The 23,187-nt window shown below is 39.0% G+C and overlaps 1 protein-coding gene across 3 annotated transcripts in view; it reads right to left on the bottom strand.

The window, feature by feature from the left end:
• LOC140200831 (nuclear factor NF-kappa-B p105 subunit-like) overlaps positions 1-23,187 on the bottom strand; it is a 46,879-nt gene that overhangs the window by 2,159 nt on the left and 21,533 nt on the right. Inside the window, exons 6-12 of one of the 3 annotated variants that reach the window (XM_072264458.1) lie at positions 23,021-23,175; positions 17,759-17,917; positions 14,495-14,599; positions 13,881-13,972; positions 6,358-6,496; positions 5,322-5,436; positions 689-760 (exon numbers count right to left, since the gene is read on the bottom strand). In XM_072264458.1, coding sequence (XP_072120559.1) covers positions 736-760; positions 5,322-5,436; positions 6,358-6,496; positions 13,881-13,972; positions 14,495-14,599; positions 17,759-17,917; positions 23,021-23,175 — 790 coding nt within the window. In that variant the 3' untranslated portion in view covers positions 689-735. The remainder of the gene's footprint in view (positions 1-688; positions 761-5,321; positions 5,437-6,357; positions 6,497-13,880; positions 13,973-14,494; positions 14,600-17,758; positions 17,918-23,020; positions 23,176-23,187) is intronic. The other 2 variants (XM_072264457.1, XM_072264459.1) reach the window with 2 other exon arrangements.

The raw sequence follows: 23,187 nt of genomic DNA, 5'->3' as shown, positions 1-23,187 counted from the left end.
GATTCCATTTTCTAGGTAAAAATGCTGAAAATATACATTTCAGAAGAAGATACCACAAGAGATGTTAATTCAACTCTTTCCACCATTCAATTAAATCATGAACTATTACATCTAGAACATTGAATAAAGCACAGTACAGCTCTGGACAGACAATTTGGCCCACAATGTTGTACTGATCTTGATGTCAATTTAAATCTATTATTTCATAATCAAATGGTATTGTTTTAGCACTTCATAAGCTGTTTTGTGTCTGTGTTTTTGTTTTTCTCAAAATCTGAAGCACGCACACACCAAAAAGCAAATAAATTATTTAGGAAATTCATTGACTGCCAACAAAGAAAAGCAACTTGAAATACTGGAGATGAGCATTTTTCAGCTATTCACACAGGGAGAGCTTAATCATGGATTCATTACACTTAAACATCTTCCTACACTGTTCAGATAATTCTAATACTTTATATTCCACACTTCGACAATATTAAAATAAATGCTTTTGCACAGTAGCTGTTGAAACAGTGATCAGTTAATGCAGGGTATTACCTGAGATCTTTAGATGTTTATTATCCTATCTAACTGTTAAATACAATTTAAAGAATATGCAAGTTCAAGGATGATTATCGTTTACGGTAATGGAAGTTAGAGGATATTTCATTTATCTCATAGGGATATTTAAAACCATTATCCTCACCTCCAGTAATGTCATCTTTGTGTGCACAGGACGGTGATATAAAACATTCAGGTCTTCTTAAAACTGTCATTTCTGAAACAGATTTAGGCATCATTAATATTAATTATCTGCTTCTCATATAAACATAATATTTGCTGCATAATCTTTCCATTTATTTATTTTGTTTTAAGATTTTTCATAAAAAGTACACAATGTATGTCTCAGTTGAAAGCACATATGCCTCTGAGATGACAGTCCGGAGGAAGCTGAAGATCCTACCATTAGGATTAGATTATACCCTGGCATAATTTTGAAAACATCTATGGCTAATTTGAAGAAAATGCATTATTGCAGGTGTCCTGTAGTGTGAGTGAAGTCACCATAGAAAATTACTGGTAGATACAAAGCAGCTTCTTTATTCGACAAAACAAAGTACAGCAGGCGTCATAGAAACACAGAAAACCTACAACACAATACAGGCCTTTTGACCCACAATGCTGTGCCGAACATGTACTTATTTTAGAAATTACCTCGAGTTACCCATAGCCCTCTATTTTTCTAAGCTCTATGTACCTATCCAGGAGTCTCTTAAAAGACCCTATCGTATCTGCCCCCACCACAGTCGCTGGCAGCCCATTCCATGCACTCGCCACTCTCTGCATTAAAAAAAATTAACCCTGACATCTCCTCTGTACCTGCTTCCAAGTGCCTTAAAATTGTGTCCTCTCATGTTAGCCATTTCAGCCCTGGGAAAAAGCCTCTGACTATCCTCACGATCAATGCCTCTCATCACCTTATACACCTCTATCAGGTCACCTCTCATTCTCCACTGCTCCAAGGAGAAAAGGCCAATTTCACTCAACCTATTCTGATAAAGCATGCTTCCCAATCCAGGCAACATCCTTGTAAATCTCCCCTGCACCCTTTCTATGGTTTCCACATTCTTCCTGTAGTGAGGTGACCAGAACTGAGCACAGTACTCCAAGTGGCATTGGACCAGGGTCCTATATAGCTGTAACATTACCTCTTGGGAGGTAATCATATGGAGAGGTTTTCGGTCGAAAGGTCTGCTGGCCCAAAGTGGGGCCCGATATTTTATGTGCCAAACATCAAAGGACAATTCCATATTTACAATGTATGGACGTTGCTTTCTTTGAAATTACATACAACCTTCACACCTCATGATTCACATCCACACCACAGACAGCCAAATGAATTTTAATCAACATTGTCTGGTCTGGGATTCACAGCTTTTGGAACCCATTGTTCAGAGCTGTATAATACATATTCAGATTTGAAGACAAAGTCAATTGCTAAATGTATATGTCCTAAACCCAAAAATCGTTCTAACATGTCCTATCAACATTTACACCTCACTCACCATTACTGCTGGAGATTTTCACATTACTGCTTAAAGGAACTTGTTATGTGAAAGTTGAGTGAGATGTGCCTCTCATTATAACACAGTCTACACTTCAAAAGATCACCATCACTGAATCTCCATCCAACCTGTATCAACAACCCGGGGTCATCACCATCTAGCAACTGGACTTACTGGGACACACACATCAAAACATGGGCTAAATGAGCAGATCAGTGTTGTGTGCTTGGTGGTTTCACTCCACTGTCTATAAAACACAAGTTGGGCAGACATTGACATATTCTCTCACTTTTCTGGACAAGTACAGCTCGAGCAACACTCAGCACTCTATATCATCCACGACAAAGTAACATGCTTGGCTGCCCATGCACTTACCACTTTAATCATTCACCCCCCCCCCCACCCCCACCACCACTAGTGCAATTAACAGAAGTGTATGTCATCTACAAAATATATTATTGTCATTGGACAAGGCAACCTCCTAAACCTGTGACTTTTACCACTTTGAAAGCCTGGAGCAGTAGGTACATGGGATTACCAGCATTAACAGCTGCCCCTTTGAGTTACACACCACCTTGTTCCTTCACTGTAAATGTGAAGGATCTGGAATTCTTTATCAATTAATTCTATTGGAATAGCCTCACAAAAGGACAGCAGCAGTTCCGAGGTAGTTAGGGATGCCAGGGAAACTTGGATACCATACAGGAATAAAAATGATACCTATGCTACAATGCTCTGATTGACATACCTACCTGCATAATGTAAAACAGTGTAGTTACTGGTGTGATGGACTGAGAATGGCATTTGCACTTGTTTTTATTGTTTTGAACTGTGTTAATAACTGCTCTGAACAAATAAACTACAGCTTTTGGAATGAAACTTGTGAATAATTATGGTGAGTATTTTCAGTGTTCTAATGATAACAATCCAAGTTCAGTCATACAAAGCATCCATCCAATTCGATATTTTAGTATTACTTAATGGCTTATATAATCACAAGTACTAGTTTGAAAATATATACACCAATCTGAAAGTTTCAAAAAAGTTCTAATTTGAAGGACAATACAAGTTAGCAGTTATCATAGAATTAGATTGTATCATTCAGTAAAAAGTAATGTTTGGCAATAAGTCTCCAAAAATTTATTTATGAAAATAGACCAGTGCCATTTATAACTTCAATATCTGAATGTAATGTAGCACTTTTGATATATAGTTCCAGTTCCAGTGAGGGAAATAGGGCAGGACGATTTGTTCACTAACTTATGGGACAATGATCAGACTGTTTGCTTTTTGTGATTTTGAATGAGAGGGATATTTTGGACAGGGCACTAGTGAAATTCATCCGCACTTCTTCAATGTGAAGCTTTTATATTTGTTACACCCTACGGATTTTAACTTTAACTAATGATGGATAGTGTTCTGACTGGTTGCATCACTGCTTGGCATGGAGGCTCCAATGCACAGGATCGAAAGAGGCTGCAGAAGTTCGTAGACTCAGCCAGCTCCATCATGGGCACTAACCTTCCCACTATTGAGGACATCTCCAAAAAGCAATGCCTCAAGAAGGTGATATCCATTATTAAGGATCCTCACCATCTGATACATGCCCTCTTACTACCATCAATGAGGCAGTACAGGAGCCTGAAGATACAAATGGAGCATGTTAGGAACAGCTTCTTCCCCTCTGCCATCAGATTCCTGAACAGTTCATGAACACTCCCTAACTATTTTGCTGTCTTTATTTATTTTTTATGTTTTTGTAACTTATTGTAACCTACAATAGTTTTTATATATTGCACTTCATAGCTGCTGCAAAATAACAAAATCATTACGTATACTAGTGATAATAAGCCTGATTCTGATTCTGAGAATGCAGTTTCAGCAACTCTCCATCTACATAAAGCAGCCTTCAAGTCCAAGTAAAAGTTTAATAAAACTTCTCTGTCCTGCTTCGTTAATGGTATTAGTACTGTACACAATATTCCATGTGTTGTCTCATCAATCGCCTGAAAGATAATCACTCTATACTCCATTCTAGAAATAAATAATATAATTGATTCTATTAATTTTCCTAATTACTCACTGTACCTTTATATTATTGTTTTATGAGTCATACATTCAGACACCAGGAATGCTCTGGGTCTCATTAAGATAATTCATGCTTCATTTTTATTTTTCAAAGTGAACAATTTCACATCTTGCCAAATTGTACTTTATTTGTCATACCTTGGCCCATCCACCTAACTTATCTATACTTCTTTCTCCTGACGTCTCATGAATTAACTTAAATTCAAACACTGCTGCAAATCATTCAAGGTTGCTTTAAATATACTGTATCTGCTGGATATGGGTTCACTTTAATGCTAAATTCCTGATTTCTCATGTACTACTAGCATATGTGACATCTGGAGCATCCCAGCCTATTTGGCAAGGTTGCAAATCAAATTAAAGTTGTACTGCAATGACATCTGCCTACTCTCTGTACTTGTGACAATGAAGTCTTACCTGATGAGTAACATGATTTTTTTTAAATTTCCCAAAATTGTTAGCAAATTGGCCACATAGCATTTAAAATAAACATCAATTCTCCATTTTGAGCCCCCAGTGTTTTTGTACCTACAGTGTGTATGCAGGAAACAATAGCTCAAAAGACCTCTTCTGAAGGTATACCTTTCTGTAACTATACTGTTACACCAAAGGATTTCTAGAAAAGCAGGACTATACCTACAAGCTTTGTTTCAAATACCAGATGCAAAGAAGGGATAATTCCATGATTGAGAATTCACAGCAAGGAATGACACTCCCTAGAGGTACATATGGAGAAACTGTATGTGTGCTAATAAAATAATATTTTCAATCATTAAATTAAATGGAGGAGAAACTACATATGAACTCTACCTACAATTTTCAAACTGCAGTCTCTTTTAGTGCAGTCACCAGCAGGGGCCACCCAATGGTAGAATAATTTTCTAAAAGAATGCTGCCCAAGTCATCTTGATAGTATGAACAATGAATAACATCTTTAAAAATTAATCTCTGTATGGATCAATGGGATATTTCCAGAATTATGCATTTCATATGAACAATTGGTCCTGAAAGAGTAAAGATCTTAAAGTGGAAGTTGATTTCAATTTGAATCATTTTACAAAAAATGGCCTATAGTGAATGGATTCTTTGAAATCAAGTGCAAGAGTCATACAAAATTTCTAAATGTGCTGTTTTTATACCCGGGTCATTGTAGACTTATCCCTTCAACTGATGTCGTATACTTACTCACCCTCTCCAAGATTATCACCATATACTCCCCTGTGAGCTAACGCTGGCTCCTCGTAATTATCTGGACAGTTAGGGAAAGTCTTTTGCCATTTCTTCTCAGGTTTTTTCTTGGCTATTTAAATAAAACAATACAGAAAGCAAAGCAAAAAAAAAAACAAAGGATAAAATAAGATCTCAAACCTCATTAGGGGTAGAAACTTTATCTCATTAAGAAAGGAAAAAGTTCTAAAACATTGAATTGACTGTTCTTTGCCCATTCTATCTGACGGTCTTATTTATGGAACAGAAAATTAGGGGCTAATTCACCGTTATCCTTCTTATTGTTATGCAAGAAAAATTAAAAATATTCTTGGATGGATGATAAATTTTGCAAGAAAAGGTACCATTTTAAGGAATTTTAATTAGCTTAAACATTTTAATAAATCCACGATTTTCATAACTGCATTTATGACAATTATTGTCCACATTTTAGTCAAATTACTCCATCCATTAATTTGGAGTTTATTCAGATATCTGAAATTAAAATCCTTTCCCACCCTTACTGGAAAAAAATTAAACCAAATCTCTCTATATTGGTAATAATTTAAAAGATAAACGTTATGATGCTTGTTGAAACTGTCTCCCAATACACCAATGGAAATATCATCCATTTGTTTACAAATAAAGTTGCAGATTAATTCTTGGCTGTTCAGAGTTGAACTGTTAATTACAGAAGTTCACAGTGGTGAGATGCTCTATCAGGCAGAGAGAAATGCATTGGGACTGTGAAGTTTCTGATGACAGATATGAGGCATCCATGAAAGACACTAAGAAATCCATGATTTAAAATAGCCAGAGCAGAATTATCAAAGTATCTGGTAAAATTCTTAAATAACAAAATATATATTTTATATTTTGCTTACAAGAGACAATCTAGAAGTAAATTGATTTGCATGTTTCATTATTACTGTAACCAATTCCCTTCAGTTGTTCTAGAAGCAAACTTATCAAGAAAATGCAAAAATTTTCTTAATTGTAGTCAAAAAGCACTTACCCTGCTTGTGTGGGTAGTATATGAATGGTTTGGGTTCACTGGTTTCGCCATCTGATCGCCTTCGTAGCTGGACAAACACTGAGATCGGTTTGGTAATGTGCATGTCAAAGTATTTTGGTGTCTTGAAAACTATGGCAAACTGAAAACACACAGAATTTGATAATTTATTGTACTGTCACTACATTGATGTAAGAAAGAGCACACTTGCCTGTGAAATGATTTGCTATCAGAAGATAATAAAGCATACTAAATTCTAAAGGACTTCTAGAGCATAAACTTCAATATGTAGCATGGAACTTTTATTTGTGATTGCAACATTAAGACTGATGGTAACAATGAATATCATGATCAACACTACATACAAAGTATGCAGCAAGGTCATTAGACTTGTGCAATGCTTATTTGACGTGATGGTATCGAGTTTGCTCTCTGTAAAGTTCTGAACTCAAACAAAGATCTTAAACTCTATTCGAATTAGATAGCTACAGGTACCCTCACTAAAGCGAGGTTATTCTGTAGCCACCTACACTTCAAAGGCCAGACCACTTCCCTGTTTATCCTCCCTGGTGAGCTTAGTTGCCAATAGCTACTCTTTGAGCGGTGGGTCCCCAAGGAGGAGATCCTTCCAGCAAATGAAGTAGTTTAAACACAGTTAGTTTATTTTTAGTGACACACATTTAAATTTAGATAAAAGTTTTAAAACTCACAGAGCATTTCTATCTTATAAAAGATTTTCAAATCACAAACAATTCCTAAAACACAAAGGCTTTCAAAAACGGGTAGCTACAATTCCTGCAAGCTAAAAAGACATACCAACAAGTTACAATTGAACAAGTCAACCGTCAGAGAAACCGAAGGCAGAGGAAGGGATTCCAGTTACCCATCTTTGTGTCATTATTCTTGTCGTTTCTTGACTATTTCTAACAAGCCTGACTGCTCTCTTACATTTATACGTTTCTTCACTACTTGGTGACTTTACATGCATGTGTTATTTTTTCAGATACCTTTGCTGGGAAGTTCACACAGATGGTCTAAAAGCTTCTGGGGACAGAGATTCCAAACACCCAAAATTAATGCTGTGAAGGCTGACTCTTTGAGCACACAAATCTCCCCACTATTGATAGAACAGCTATTTAATGTGCTAAGTCATTGTGTCAGTCTGGTCTGCAAGTTTCTTTGAACTAAATAATGTAGCCGGTGTTGTCTGGTTTGATGCAAGCCCAATTAACATAACCCTTTTGTTTTACACTCTTGAGCAGCCAGCCCTGTGCATGGAGCCAGCAGCCTGTGCTCTATGGACAGTGCTGTTTGTTTGCAAAGCTGTCCTTTTAACTTCAGACTGATTATCGCCTGTAACTTACACAAAGAACTGAAGACTGGTTCTCATTTACAACAAGAAGTTGAGCCGGGAATATTGGTTAGAAGTTTAACTTACTCAAAAACAACTCTTTCACTTCTGGAAGGATCAGCTGCTGGTTCAAAGGCTGAGCTTGGCAAAAAGATCCCCTCCCCCAGGCCCTGGACAGTGAATATCCATCACATTGATGGTGCCCTGACAAAGTGAGTCACACACATGCCCCTGGTGGGCAATGTGAGCCATGCAGAAGAAAGCTGAATTAAACAGCCGGAGGAACCCCCTAGACTGCGTTCATTTACAGGGAATCAAAATTACTTTGTTGTGGACTGTGAATATTTGCAATGGTTGATGTACAGTATGTGAGCTTTGTCAGTCACTCTGTTTGGCCTTCTGCCTGACAAAGGGTTGAAAAAGAGGGCTCCGCTGTAAGCCGAGGCTGAAGAAGGGAAGTGTGGATACTTCTGGCAAGAAGCTCCCATCCACCACAAGCCATCTTGGACCAATTTTCCTATGGCCGTATGATAGTGGAGCAACTTATCTGGAGATTAAGCTTTTAAAAGGAAGTGGCCATAGATCTTCTACTTGCTGCAGTCTGAAACTCCAGTCAGATACCCTTGAGTGTTATGAAGGCAATATTGAGGTCCTGTATCAGCTGTATAATCAGGAGGCACAAGGCAGTTTAACACATCCACGTAAACATGCCCATTGGTTGTGCTGGTTTTCATCTGAAGGGAAGCATGGTACAACAGATAACCACATATTTTACTTTAAGGAAGTAAGAAGCCGCTAACCTTAAAGGTGGCAGTTTCCTTAACAGATGGTCAAACTTTACCACACATCACTTGCACTTTAAAAGAAATATGCAAACATATCCAGCAAGGCAACTTACAAATGCCAGTAAGTTACCAGATGTCATTCATATATTTTTAGGTTAAGGTAAAGTACAAAAACTGATGCACACACATATATACATATAAGTGTATACATACATATATATGTAATATTCCAGAAAGTTGGCAGTGTGCTCAGACCTTGCGGCCACACCGAGTCCAATCAAAAGTGTGTTTGCTTGCCCTGTCTGTCTTTTTTATAGTCGCAAGTCAGTGCTGGATACTAAGAACATCAAGTACTTCAGGACTATCCCATCACTGAGTTGCCCAATAGTGGTGAAGCTGGACTTATTGCATACCGTTGTTGTGTTGTCGCCTGAACTTTTGTATCATTGGACAGCGTGTGGTCCAAAAAAAAGATGTCAGCAATTGCCTTGTACGTTTTTATTGTGATCGCAGGACTCTGTTGCTCAATGGTGGCATAGGCTCCTGCAAGTCCGGTTCACTGGTTCATTGGAAAGACCAATGGTGGGGGAACTACATTACCTTGGTTGTGGTGAAGACTAGGCTTAGGCCGCAGAATCACTTGTTGCAGTCACCCAGGGGAGGAGACGCTGAGGCGATGTGGGAGAGACCTCTGTGGGTGCGATGGAATCCGTTCTGGGTTGGGGGCTGGCCCTCTCATAGGTGCTGGCCTCTAGCGTTCGCTCAGTGCTGCCCTCCAATGTTTGCTCAGTACTGCCCTCTGGTGTTCCTTTGATGCTGCTCTCCAGTGTTCGCTCAGTGCTGCCCGTCAGTATTTGCTCAGTACTGCCCTCTGGTGTTCTCTTGGTGTTGCCCTCCTGTGTTTGCTCTGTGCTGCCTCCAGTATTCGCTCAGTGGAAGAACAAGCTGGACCAGTAATACCTAGCATGACATGCCAGTCAAGCCACCCAGGGCCTTGGGCTACATATTTTTTTTTCTTCGTGATTGTATATTTTTCTGAAATCATAACCATATGTGCCATTTGTATTATATGCTATTTGCACTGTACTGTTGGTAATGTATTTTGCACCTTGGCCCTGGAGGAACTCTGCTTTGTTTGGCTATATTCATGTACGGTTGAATGATAATCAAACTTGAACTTAATGACTTTAAAACATATTACAAGCTTCTTAATGTTGAAGATTTTCTCATGGAATGTGTCCTAACTTCACCCTGTGTCTACAGTTCCTTAATCCTCTGGATGATCAACATCAATTTTGTAATTACTCCCAAACTTGGTTACTTATCATTATGTACTCTTTTGGTGTTAGAGAGGGTGAGAATTTGAATGTGAATGAAAGATGGAGAGTGAGAGAGAGAAAATGTGTGTTATGTTATCCACTAGACTTTTTGTTATTTTTGAGTAATACTTACCATGTGCCGACATGCAAATTCTCATTTTGTTTCTCTCAGATTGAGTTTAAGTCTATCATGCAGATTTGCTGTTTACAACCCAGACAGATAACTCAGCAACTTATTTGCTTCGAGTTTGATGCCATGGTTTCTGGTGGTTCACATTGGATTGTCACTGAGATGAAGACTCAGGAATCTTGTCGTGAATCATCTGATGACTTCTATGTTGGTATCTTTCAATTTTGTTTGATTCTCTACTGTTTAACTCTTTAATAAGATAAGTTTGGCCTAATACTGCCAACCACTTCCTTTCTACGTCTAGCATATACTGAACATAGAACGTAGAACAGTATATAACAGGAACAAGCCCTTCAGCCCACATTGTGCCAAACCAATTAAATTCGTAATTGAATGGCTAGCTAAACTAATCTTCTGCTTGCGCAATGTACATGTATTTTCAAATTCCACGCATTCATTTGCCTATATAAATGTCTCTTAAAGTCTCTAATGTATCCTCTTCTACCACCACATCTCGCAGCACATTCCACCCACCCACCACTCTCTGTGTAAAAAAACCTACCCCTCACATCTCCTTTGAAATTACCCCAACTCTCCTGAAATGCATGCCCTCTGGGGTTAGATTTTTAAACCTTGGATAAAGATAGTCTCTGTTTACTCTATCAATGCTTCTCATAATCCAATAAACCTCTGTCAGATCTCCCCTCAGCCTTCACCGCTCCAGAGAAAACAACCCAAGATTGTCCAACCTCTCATTATAACTCCTGTCCTCTAATTCGGGCGACAGGCTAGTATACTGTTTCTGCATCCTCTCCAAAGCCTCAGCTTTTTTCCTATAACTGTGCAACCAGAAGTGTATGATGCATCCTAAGTAGAGTTTTATAAAGCCTCAACATAACTTCCTGACTTTTGAAGTCTATGCCTTTGCTAATAAAGGCAAGTGTGCCATTTCCTTCTTAATCACCCTATCAAGCTCTGTAGCCTCTTTCAGGGAGCTATGAACTTGGACCTTGAAATCCCTCTACTCATCAACACTGTTAGGGATCTTGACCTTAACAATGTACTGTCTCTTTGCATTTGATCTGCCAGGGTGCAACACTTCTCATTTATCTGGGGTTAAACTCCACCTGCTATTTCTCTGCCCATACGGCTACTACTCCATATTCCAATGTATTCTTCGCCAGTGTTCATATCATCTGTAAGCTTAGTAGCTCACCTGTCTCCATTTTCATCCAGGTTATTTATATAGCACAAACATCAGGAGTCTCAGTATAGATCATTGCGGAACACCCCAATGCCAAACTTGCAGCTAATAGATCCCTTGGCCATCTCTCCCTGTCTTTCATAGGAAAGCCAGTTCTACATCCAAATGGCCAATTCCCCATGGATCCCATGCATCTTAATCTTCTGGATGAGCCTCCCGTGAGGGACCTTGTCAAATACTGTACTAAAAATCCATGTAGACAACCTCCACAGCTCTAACTTCATTAATCGCTCTCATCACCTCATCAAAAAACTCAATCAAGTCAGTAAGACATGATTTGCCCTCCACAAAGCCATGCAGGTTTTCCCCAATTAGGCCATAGTTTATTAAATACTCAGAAATCCTATCCCTAAAAATTCTCTCCAGTAACTTCCCTACGACTGATGTGAGAGTCGCTGGTCTATAGTTTCCAGGATTATCCCTGGATCCTTTCTTGAATAATGGAACAACATTAGCTACTCACTAATAGACTGGGACCTCGCCCGTGGCTAGAGAAGACACCAGGCACTTTTTCCTTTTCCTGCTTGACTAAAATCATCACAACCCTCGACATCTAAGGTTCTCTTACCTTGCTATCCTTGTCCTTCCTTCTAACTGGAACGTGCAATACCAGTCCGGTACTCGGTTCAGTTGGTCTTTAAACGCCTTCCACGTGTCAGTTGTGGACTTGCCCGCAAACCACTGTTCCCAATTAACTTTCTCTAGTTCCTGCCTAACGCTCTCGTAATCTGCCCTGATCCAATTTAATACTCTCCCACAGGGTCCATATCTATCCTTATCTACAGCTATCTTAAATTTTAAGGAGTTCCAGTCACTGTTCGCTGCTTTAATTTTTGCACTTCTATTTTCATTTTCAGTTTCCTCTGAATAACAATTGAGCGGATCCTTAAAGAAATCCATTGTTATCTTTTAAATATTGTGAAATATCAAGCAGTTTTCTCATTTTCAGGTCTATTCTTCCTCTTCCAAATCTTCACCTCTGCTTCTCCTCCAAGCAGCAGGTGTCTAACTCTAGCCTGTACACCATCATAAATACGATACAATTTATCTTTCTCTCAGTCTTTGTTTTCTTCAATCGATTCAGAACATTTCTCAATAATCACTACACAGATTTGTCTATATGCCTTTGAAATATCCAGACTGTTACTCTCCACATCCTTGTGTTGTGTCCTTATCATGCTGACAAGCATTGCTGCTTCGTGAATCGATGTGGGCTGCTGTTAACACACCACCTCTGCTCTCTTCACCCACGTAACCAGGTCCCAATGAAGAAAATAAAGGAATTGACCTTGCTCCATCCATAGGTTGGATACTCACTCTGTTGAGTCAAATAGTTCCATATTATTTCAACAAGAGGATCTAAAATGATATCTATTTCCCAAGCATTGCTACCAAATAAACTTGTGCAAAATGGCACTGATTTCCACAAAATATTCACTTTTTTACTCTCCTTCATTTTGTTCCTTAACACTGCCTCTTGTTATTTATTTTATATCATTCTCAGGAAGAACAGCTTCACTTGTCTACAGTGGACACTAAATGTCTTCTATATTTTGCACTGGAACAGAGAAATCTATTGTACCTTGTCCAGTTTTCCATGTTTCTTGAGCTGTGCTTAGTGTGGCTATTTTTCACCCTACAGTAGGGATCCACCCTTCTGTCTTCTGGATAAGCTACTGATATGGACTCGTCCAGATGCACAGTTAATAATACATTAACCGTCATGTCCTCATTGCCAATGTGGTATATTGGGCTCTTACTAGGCTACGGAGTGAAGTGTTAAATAAACTCATTTAATTTAACATGCTTCAAGGAAACGTGCTGATTTTAATAGCTAACTTTCAACTGAAAGCAAAAGTAAGTATGATCAAGAGATTTCCACAGGACATTGTTTCTTAAAGTGAGAGCAAACCAGTAACCTTAATGCTGCAGTTTCCTTATCAGCTCCCAGACATACATCACATGAGTATGTAGTCCTTGTACACTGCACGGCAGCAGCAGGAGGAATGACAATGAGATATCTTTTCTGGACATGCTGTCAAGACACACCTAATCTCCCCTGGATTTAGATAAAGAATTTATTCATCTTAATGTGAGCTCAGGCAGAGAAGCCATTTGTGCTTGAAGTAACATTTCAAACAATTTAGAGTTGAAATGATGCTGCAGATTATGATAACATCACACCATTGCCACGCAACAAGAAAACATCTTCCATTTCCTCCTGCTATTCAATGGAATTACTGATACCTATTCTGAGCTCATGAATATCCTGGAAATCATCACGGAAAAGAAACCAAAGAAAACCCATATGGTGGCTCTGGAGGTCAGGGTCATTGTTAGGTTACTGGAGTTGTGAAGCAGGAGCTCTAACCCCCTAATTCTGAACTAAATTCCAGTAAGAACATTTGCTGCACAGTCAGTTTCCTAACCAGATACACCTCAGACTCCTGATAACAGATATTTCTACCTGTTGATTCCTTTTAATGTGTATGAACAAATTGATTGAGGATCACCAGTGATTAACAACTTGATACAAAAAATAAAAATCTACATTTTCAACATGTATAGTGGAAAGTATTCACTTTCATTTTCAACGAGAACTGAAATTGAACTACATTCTTCTCAATATAAGATTGTCAGCATAATACTTTGTTGTAAAATGCTTTGCAGTATCTACCTGTCTATGAACATCGGCAGCACTAAATTTTCCAAATGCCTCCCAGATGTGACCACTTTCATCCTCCTGGTAGAACCGGACCTGAATATCATCTGAGAAAGGGAATACAGTAAATCAGAACTTGGTAAAAAGTATTCTTTTTTTAATACGGATTTCCACTATTGTGTAAACGCTAAAAAAGTAGCCTTTTAAGCAACAGCATTTTAGAGATCTACCTAATAATTATTAGAACCACAAATCTACAAATCACTTGGAAGATGGGTAAAAACTAACTTGTAAGGTTAATCAAAGGCTCCATAGAATTACCAAACTATAACCAAATGGAATGGAGATGTCTGGGCAATTCTCCTAACAACTAAGCTATTATAAATGACTAGGCTTGACTTTGTGCACATAATTTATACAATATGTAATTGTTCTTCACATAACATTTTTTCTACAGCAATTATCCTCCATTTTTTGGAAAAGTTGCTATGATCTCTGGTAACTTCTGCTTATAAATCAATTGTTTTCACTCTTTATAAACACATTTTTGCTGTACAATAAATGCATGCCCACTTTACTCCTCCTTAATGACATAAAACGTTGTCAATAAACACCTTGTTATTGTTTACCTTTTTGTACTTTATCACACAGCAGAAAGACTTCATCCCCACCCACTACACTCCCGGCAGTTTTGGCCATTCTTACTATTCTCAAACTTGATGCATTGGGTGCTTCTATGAAAGGAAACACAACATTCAATACTCATTCAGTGAAAGTTCTCCCTGTAAATTCTTTTCAATGTCAAGAAATTAATGCAAAAATATTTAAATTACATTCAAAATTTAGTTTTAGCAGTTCAGATGAAGCTAGAATTAATGGTGGAACCTGTGGCTGTTTTAGTTTTGTGTGAAGTCTGGCCTGATATCATTTGGGTCAGCATTGGCAGGAAGCTTAATGAATATGTGAGATTTTGGGAGTTTGCCCACTGTATTCTTGCGAGCCCACAAAATGCTTAGTGAGATTTGGAGGCAGTTTAGTTCTGATCCTGCTGAAGCTCTGGAAAGTATCTCACCAAAAGAAAGTTATCCAAAGCAGTCTGAATAACTTAAAAATTGCTGAACTTCTTTGGCTATTTATCAGTCTCAGCCAGCTATTCCAGCTATACTGAAGCCAGTTGGAGAAGGGAGTGCCTGTTACACACATGCACCTGTAAAATACCCTGACTATTTTGAACAAGGTTTGAGGCGACATCAGGCAAAGTTTGCAATACATTGCCTCCTACAAAACAAAACCCAATAGCATGAATGGCAACACTGCTTCACTACCAGATGACTCGGCGGGAGGAGAAGATGGCAGCGCGCCGCGCGTGCACAGCTCTCCGGTGAAAATGTTATCGTATCCACTAAATAGGGGCCGTGGAAAATTCCGATTTGATGGAGAATGGACATGAAAGCACAGAGAAACATCTGGAGAAATTTCTGAAACGCCCATTCGCTGCTGTCGTTACTGTGTGGTCGTGAATCTTTCGGAGGGTAGGCCTCAAAATCCCCAGCCTTGCCTGCTTTTGGCGACCGAGAAGGAGGTCGAATTGTTCGGACAGAGATAGCGCTCAGTACTCGGTGTTGGAGAGGTGATCAGAGCTCAAAGTTTTCGGATGACTCAGAGTCGGATTGTGGTCGGCATGGCAGGGAGAGTTTTTCTTCCTTCTCCCGTCTGGGTGAGATGTGGGACATTTGAGAAACTTTGAACTTTACTGTGCTCACGGACTTCTTCATCAAGTTATGGTATTGTTACACTGTTTGTAACTATATGTTATAATTACGTGGTTTTGTCAGTTTCTTCATTCTTGGTTTGTCCTGTGTTTTGTGATATCACACCGGAGGAACTAATGTATCATTTCTTAATGCATGTATTACTAAATGACAATAAAAGAGGACTATGTGTCTTCATAATCATCATCATCAATGACTTTTATGCCTGCTTTGAAAGGGAGAATACAACTGCAGCTGTGACGATCCCTGCTGCACCTGGTAACCCTGTGATCTCTGACTTGGAGGCTGATGTTAGGCTGTCTTCAAAAAGGGTCAACCTTCGCAAGGTGGATGTCCCCAGTGAAGTACCTGGCAAGGTTCTGAAAACTTGAGCCAATCAATTGGTGGGAGTATCCAAGGACACTTTCAACCTCTCACTGCTAAGGGCAGAAGTTCCCACTTGCTTCAAAATAGCAACAGTTATACCGGTGCCTAAGAAGAATAATGTTAGCTGCCTTAATGAATATCACCAAGTAGCATTCACATCCTACAGTGATGAAATGCTTTGAGAGGTTGGTCATGATTAGACTGAACTCTTGCCTCAGCAAGGATCTGGATAGACTGCAATCTGCCTATTGCCACAATAGGTCAACAGCAGACACAATGTCAATGGCTCTTCACACAGCCTTAAATCATCTGGACGTTTCAAACACCTATGTCAGGATGTTGTACATCGACAACAGCTCAGCATTTAACACCATAATTGCCACAATCCTGATTGAAACATTACAAAACTGGGCCTCTGTACCTCCCTCAGTATTTGGATCCTCAACTTCCTAACTGGAAGACCATAATCTGTGCGGATTGGTGATAACATCTCCTCATCACTGATGATCAACTCTGGTGCATCTCAGGGGTGTGTGCTTAGCCCACTGCTCTATTCTCTTTATACCAATGGCTGTGTGGCTAGGCATAGCTCAAATTCCATTTATAAATTTGCTGATGATACAACCATTGTTGGTAGAATCTGGGATGGAGGCAAAAGGGCGTACAGGAGAGAGATGTCACAGCAACAACCTGGCACTCAGCATCAGTAAGACGAAAGAGCTGATTGTGGACTTCAGGAAGGGTAAGATGAAGGAACACATACTAATCCTCATAGAGGGATCAGGGAGTGAACAGTTTCAAATTCCTGGGCGTCAAGATCTCTGAGGACCTAACCTGGTCCCAAAATTTCGATGCAACTATAAAAAAGGCAAGGCAGTGGCTATACTTCATTAGGAGTTTGAAGAGATTTGATATGTCAACAAAAACACTCAATGTTTCCATAGGTGTACCCGAGGTGAGCATTCTGACAGGCTGCATCATTGTCTGGTATGGAGGGCCTACTGCACAGGACCTAAAGAAGCTGCAGAGGGGCGTACATTTAGTCAGCTCCATCTTGGGTACTAGCCTACAAAGTATCCAGGACATCTTCAGGGAGCTGTCTCAGAAAAGCAGCTCCCATTATTAAGGGCCCCCAGCACCCAGGGCATGCCCTTTTCTCACTGTTACCATCAGGTAGGAGGTACAGAAGCCTGAAGGCACACACTCAGTGATTCAGGAACAGCTTCTTCCCTTCTGCCATCAGATTCCTAAATGACATTGAACCCATGAACACTACCTCACTTTTTAAATATATTATTTCTGTTTCTACACAATTTTTAATCTACTTATTATACATATACTGTAATTGATTTACTTATTTATTTATTTTTACTTTTTTATTCTTCTATATTATGTATTGCATTGAACTGTGGCTGCTAAGTTAACAAATTTCATGACACATGCCGGTGATAATAAACCTGATTCTGGTTCTGATTTTACCTACTAGAGTAGTTCTCCACGAAGGCATGGCATTATTGCAGGTAACGGGCAGTGTCTTTCCAGCACACTCCCACAGATAAAGCAACAGCTCTGCCATTTCTGTCTTATATGAAAGCCCACACATTCTGAAAGCTAATACCTTGTTCTGCTTAGGTATTAACAAGCTAATTGAGAAATAAAAATCATTATTCAACAACTCTATTTAAGAGCAATAGTTTAAGGTGCAAAAGCATTACTTCATTTTACCCAAATATGACGATATGAAAATGTACTCACTACTATCGTAAATGGGATCCGATATAACTGAACTAAGCCTATGTGTGAAATTGCCATCACTTCCTGGCAGGTACGGTGTAAACATCAGGCGGACAACACTGAGATCCATGTATTTGGTTTGCTTCTGGGCTTCTTGATGAATTCTCTCTCTGTCTTCTTCTAACATTGAGAAAGGATTGACATTGAATTAAGACCTGAATTTGTTAGATTTCAACAAATGCTGTTACTATAAGATACAAGATGATGATTTGCTGCTGCTGGGCCACATAGGCTTCAGTTCCAGCCCTCTGACTCTCAACACAGGAGCCCCTCAGGGCTGTGTACTGAGTCCCCTCCTTTACTCCCTGTATACCTATGACTGTGTCGCCACCCACAGCTCTAATCTGCTAATTAAATTTGCCGATGACACTACATTGATTGGCCTTATCTCAAACAATAACAAGGTGGCCTACAGGGAAGAAGTCACCTCTCTGACACAGTGGTGTTAAGAAAACAACCTCTCCTTCAATGTTGTAAAAACAAAGGGTCTGGTTGTGGATTACAGGAGGAATTGTGATGAGCTAACCCCTATTAACATCAATGGATTTGTGGTTGAGAGGGTAAGCAGCTTTAAGTTCCTCGGCATCCACATCACCGAGGACCTCATGTGGTCTGTCCTTACCAGCTGTGTGGTGAAAAAGACACAACAGCGCCTCTTTCACCTCAGATGGTTGAGGAAGTTTTGTTTGGGCCACCAGATACTAAGAACTTTCTACAGGGGCAAATTTGAGAGCATCCTGACTAGCTGCATCATTGCCTGGTATGGGAACTGTATCTCCTTTAATTGCAGGACTCTGCAGAGAGTGGTGCGGACAGCCCAGCGCATCTGTAGTTGTGAACTTCCCATGATTCAGGATACTTACAAGGACAGGTATGTAAAAAGGGCCCAAAGGATCACTGGGGACCCAAACCAACCCAACCACAATCTAATTCAGCTGCTACCATCTGGGAAGTGGTACCGCAGCATAAAAGCCAGGACCAACAGACTCCCGGACAGCTTCTTCCACCAGGCCATCAGACTGATGAACTCGCGCTGATTTGAGTGTACTCTATATTACACTGACTGTTCTATTTATTATAAATTATTATAAATTACTATGATTGCACATTGCACATTTAGATGGAGATGTAACATAAAGATTTTACTCCTCATGCATGTGAAGGATGTAAGAAATAAAGTCAATTCAATTCAATTCAAAAGAATTTAAAAAAAACTTCTGTTAGGTATGCCCTTGAGATATGGTTCTGGTTGTGGTAAGATGAAACAGAATTAGTGATTTACATGTTTCTATAAAGTGGCTGAATATTTTGTCAAGATGGCTGACCCTAGTTTAGATTTAGGCTTTGTTTATGCAGGTATGCTTGTCTGAGATGATTTAAGGAAATCATGTTGTAGCTTTCAGTAAATTGCATATCAGGTGTCTTGTCTTATATGGAATTGATATTTATTTGTAGGAGAAAATCTGCAGAAGCTGGAAATCCAAGCAACACACACAAAATGCTGGTGGAACTCAGCAGGCCGGGCAGCATCGATGGAAAAAAAGGACTGCTGAAGGGTTTCAGCCCGAAACGTCAACCGTACATTTTTCCATAGATGCTGCCCGGTCTGCTGAGTTCCTCCAGCATTTTGAGCGTGTTACTAGCTTAATAGTAAGGTTGTTTCAAGGGATTTTTGGAGTCTCTCCATGGGGTGGATCGTAATTAGAGTCTGACAACCTTGATGCCTCTTCATATCTCAACAAATTGTTGGGGCTCCCCAGCAGCTGAAAGCTGAATGTTTAACAGTATTCAAACAGCACTGCTAATTGTTCATCGCTGATAATTGCAACCTTGAACTTGATTTATTAGTGAAGAATCAAATAAAGAAGTTTGAGTTTTGTTCTTCTAGTTGAATGAGACTAGATTTGTAGCTGTAGTTAGAAGTTGAATTAGAATTGTAGATAAAAGTTTTAAAAATTAACAATTTTTTTTGGTTAAGTTAAATAAAGTCACTAAATCTAACATTTTGTGAAACTGTGTCTTTCTTTACCAACTCAATTGCTCAAGAGGAATCAAAGGACACCTGACACTGGTCTCATGTTACACTGCAGTTGCTGCAAGTGGGAACTGCCAAAATTACAATACAGAAACAAAGAAAGTAACATTATCATCATCCAATCCAATAAAATGTAAACATTGTGAAGATATTAGCTCAAGAAAGTGGTGTAAATTAGGTTGAATGAATTCAATGTCAAATCAAAGAGAAGAAGAAAAAGTACAACTGGATTAAGATTGAACAAGGAAAAAGAAATGGGAAATGTTTATTAAAATACTTTTCAACTATCTCCAGTAAGAACATTAAAAAGGCAGTCATCCAATTCGTTCATTTTAGTTAATTGATATTAATCAATTTTTATCATATTGTTAAAGAGGTAATCAGGCTGATATAAATGGCAACTTCGTTTCTATTTACTGTATAAATACAGTAATATCCTACCAATCCATGTATTTTATCTGGTGAGATATACAGCAAAAGGCCATTTTCATGAAGGAAATGTCAGAGTGACATATGATGCCATGTTTCAGTTTTTCACCTCCACCTTAGCCTGAAAACGCTGAAAATATGCACAAAACATAAGTGGAGAATGCCATTAGCTTTAATGTGAATATATTTATTGCTGAATCAGGTTCGTGGGTCCAGGAAGAGAGACAGAAAATGCACTGACTTTGAATAGATATATTTATCATTTATTTACAAACAGTAAAAATTCGAGCAAACATTCATGTTTCCCAAGTTACAGACACTATAAAGCTGAATAATCAACAATCTACGTACATTCAACAAACATACTTAGTTAAAAGTACGCACAGAGCATACCTTTACCTTTCCAATCATTATGTAGCATCTTTGCCTTAAACAAAGAAAGAGAGAGCAAGCCCCTTCCATGTGCTATTTTATTTACCCAGGATATTTGAAACTGGACACTAGTCAGCTATCCAACGGGAAAAGCAGCTGCAGTTTCTAAGCTAACCAATCACACCGGAAGTGACTTCTGACAATCTGAATAAGGCACATCCCCCCACAGGACAATATAACATAAAATTATGGCTCACATGCCAACATGTTAATTACGTTTGTACTACATTGTAAAGATTAGGAATATTTTGACTTGAGTTTCCTCATTGATTTTTACAACAGTAGTAGGACGAAAACTTAATTTAAAAGTGGCAGTATAAGAGATCTTTTCTAGTGTCAATAGGCACTTGAATATTGGGAACATTGTTGTGTTGGGAACCCTTGCCATCACAAACCCTGATTGTTATTTGGCAGGTTTTGGTACAGTTAAGAAATGCCCAGACCAATGAAAAATAATCAGAGTATTTTCCAAGGAAGAATTGTCAAATATTAGAGGAGATATGAGGTAAGATATTTTACTCAGAGAATGGTTGGTGCCTGGAACTCACAGGCAGAGAAGGTAGTGGAAACAGAATAATCACGTGTAAGAGGCATTTAGGCTAGCATATGCCATGCATAGAATGGAAGGATATGAATCATGGGCAAACAGATAGAATTAGCTTAATTTGACATCATGATTGGCAAAGACTAAGTAATCTGAAAGGCCTGTTCTTATGCTGTAATGTTCAATGTACTATGCTCTATGATTTTAAAGCATGAAGGATTTGTATGTCTTTTCCATGTCAGACAATTAACAATTTATGGTGAAAATTAGTTACTTACAGCACTTAAACCAGGTTTGGGCTGTCCAACATGACTCCACAGAATGGGAATTCTATCCAGGAAGTAAAACCTCATATTTTTTAGGGGCTTTGTTTCACTATTTACTATTACGTAAAAGCTAGTGGCAGAAATTGATGATGAAATTCACCAGGGATGGCCTTTAGTGTATCAGCACAGCCTCTGGTTGATTGAGGAAAAGGATGTTTAACCACAAGATCTCAAATCAAGCACAAAAGTCATGGTCTACCAGGCAGCAGAAGAACCCTGTGCTCCTATGCACAGATACCTCAAGGCACAGGGAAGGTATGCCACTCTGACATTGTCTTCATGAAAATGGCCTTTTGCTGTATATCTCACCACATAAAATACATGGATTGGCAGGATATTACTGTATTTATCCAGTAAATAGAAACATAGCTACTGTATCAATTCAGTCCAGCTTAATGCTGTCTCAAAAACTACCTCAAATCCACTGGAAGGATGAATGGACCACGTAACTGCTTTCTCTCCAACTGCCATTCTCAGCACTGAGCCCTAATAACACTCCGTCAGCACCTTTAGGAAGGATGGACAATCAGAACTCAGTCATAGGCGGAGATTAACATGTGCTCAAAGCTTCTTTCAATGGTGAATTTGTGGAATTTGTTGCCACATGCAGCTGTGGAAGCCAGGTCGTTGAGTGTATTTAAGGCAGAGATTGATAGGTTCTTGATTGGACATGGCATCAAAGGTTATGGGGAGAAGGCTGGGAACTGGAATTAAGGAGGAGAAAAAAAAACAGGATCAGCCATGATTGAATGGTGGAGCAGACTGGATGGACCAGATGGCCCAGTTCTGCTCCTCTGTCTTATGGTCTTATGGAACTTGAAAATGCAACATCTGCACCACAACCTGGGAATCCATGGTCTATCATCATGTAAAATGGAAAAGAAAAATTCTAACTGGCATTGTGAGCGTCAAAGCAATATGCAGGGCTATTCAGGAGTCCAGCATAAAGTGTGAACATAACAAATCCCCTTTTGAAATATGGACCCTCTCAACCCATTAACAACCTCTGTGTAAGAGACTGTGGTTCTTACATCAGCTCCCTCCATCATCACAGAAACCTCAGGTCAAACTTTAGAAGAAGTATACAATAATCAATCCTGCGTGACAGCCAAAGAAGAAGTAAGAGTAGATGACATAATAAAACTCTGAAGCATACTAGAACTGGGCTGAAATGAGAAGCTCAAATCTTCTGTTAGCAGCTTAAATCATATTCTAGCAAATAATAGTTCCATAACTCCCTACTCCACAGATTGATGGAGTTTCTTCACCATTTATTCTGCAGCAGTTCAAGGAAATGCTTCAGCAGCACCTTCTCAAGGACAGTTAGAAAGGGCAATGGTGTTGTTATGATAGTGACACCCACAATCCGGTAAATGATTAAACTGCAGAAAGAGTATCAGATTCAATTTTACATTTGAATACCAGATGAAGAATGCAACATTACAGTATTAACTCACTTTGTAGATGTTTCTCTTGCCATTCCACTCCGTCTTCATCAGAAGATGATGTATTTCCATTATTGATGTCTGACATCCATGACTTAATCAGTTGTTCTTCTATAATTGCTGCCACGTCCTTCTTTGGAACATGAAGAACTCCAAGATTGGGAAAGCTAATCAAATGA

The sequence above is a fragment of the Mobula birostris genome, chromosome 7, assembly GCF_030028105.1.
Source record: "Mobula birostris isolate sMobBir1 chromosome 7, sMobBir1.hap1, whole genome shotgun sequence".
Classification (NCBI taxonomy): Eukaryota; Metazoa; Chordata; class Chondrichthyes; order Myliobatiformes; family Myliobatidae; genus Mobula; species Mobula birostris.
This window is presented reverse-complemented; position numbering and strand designations above follow the sequence as displayed.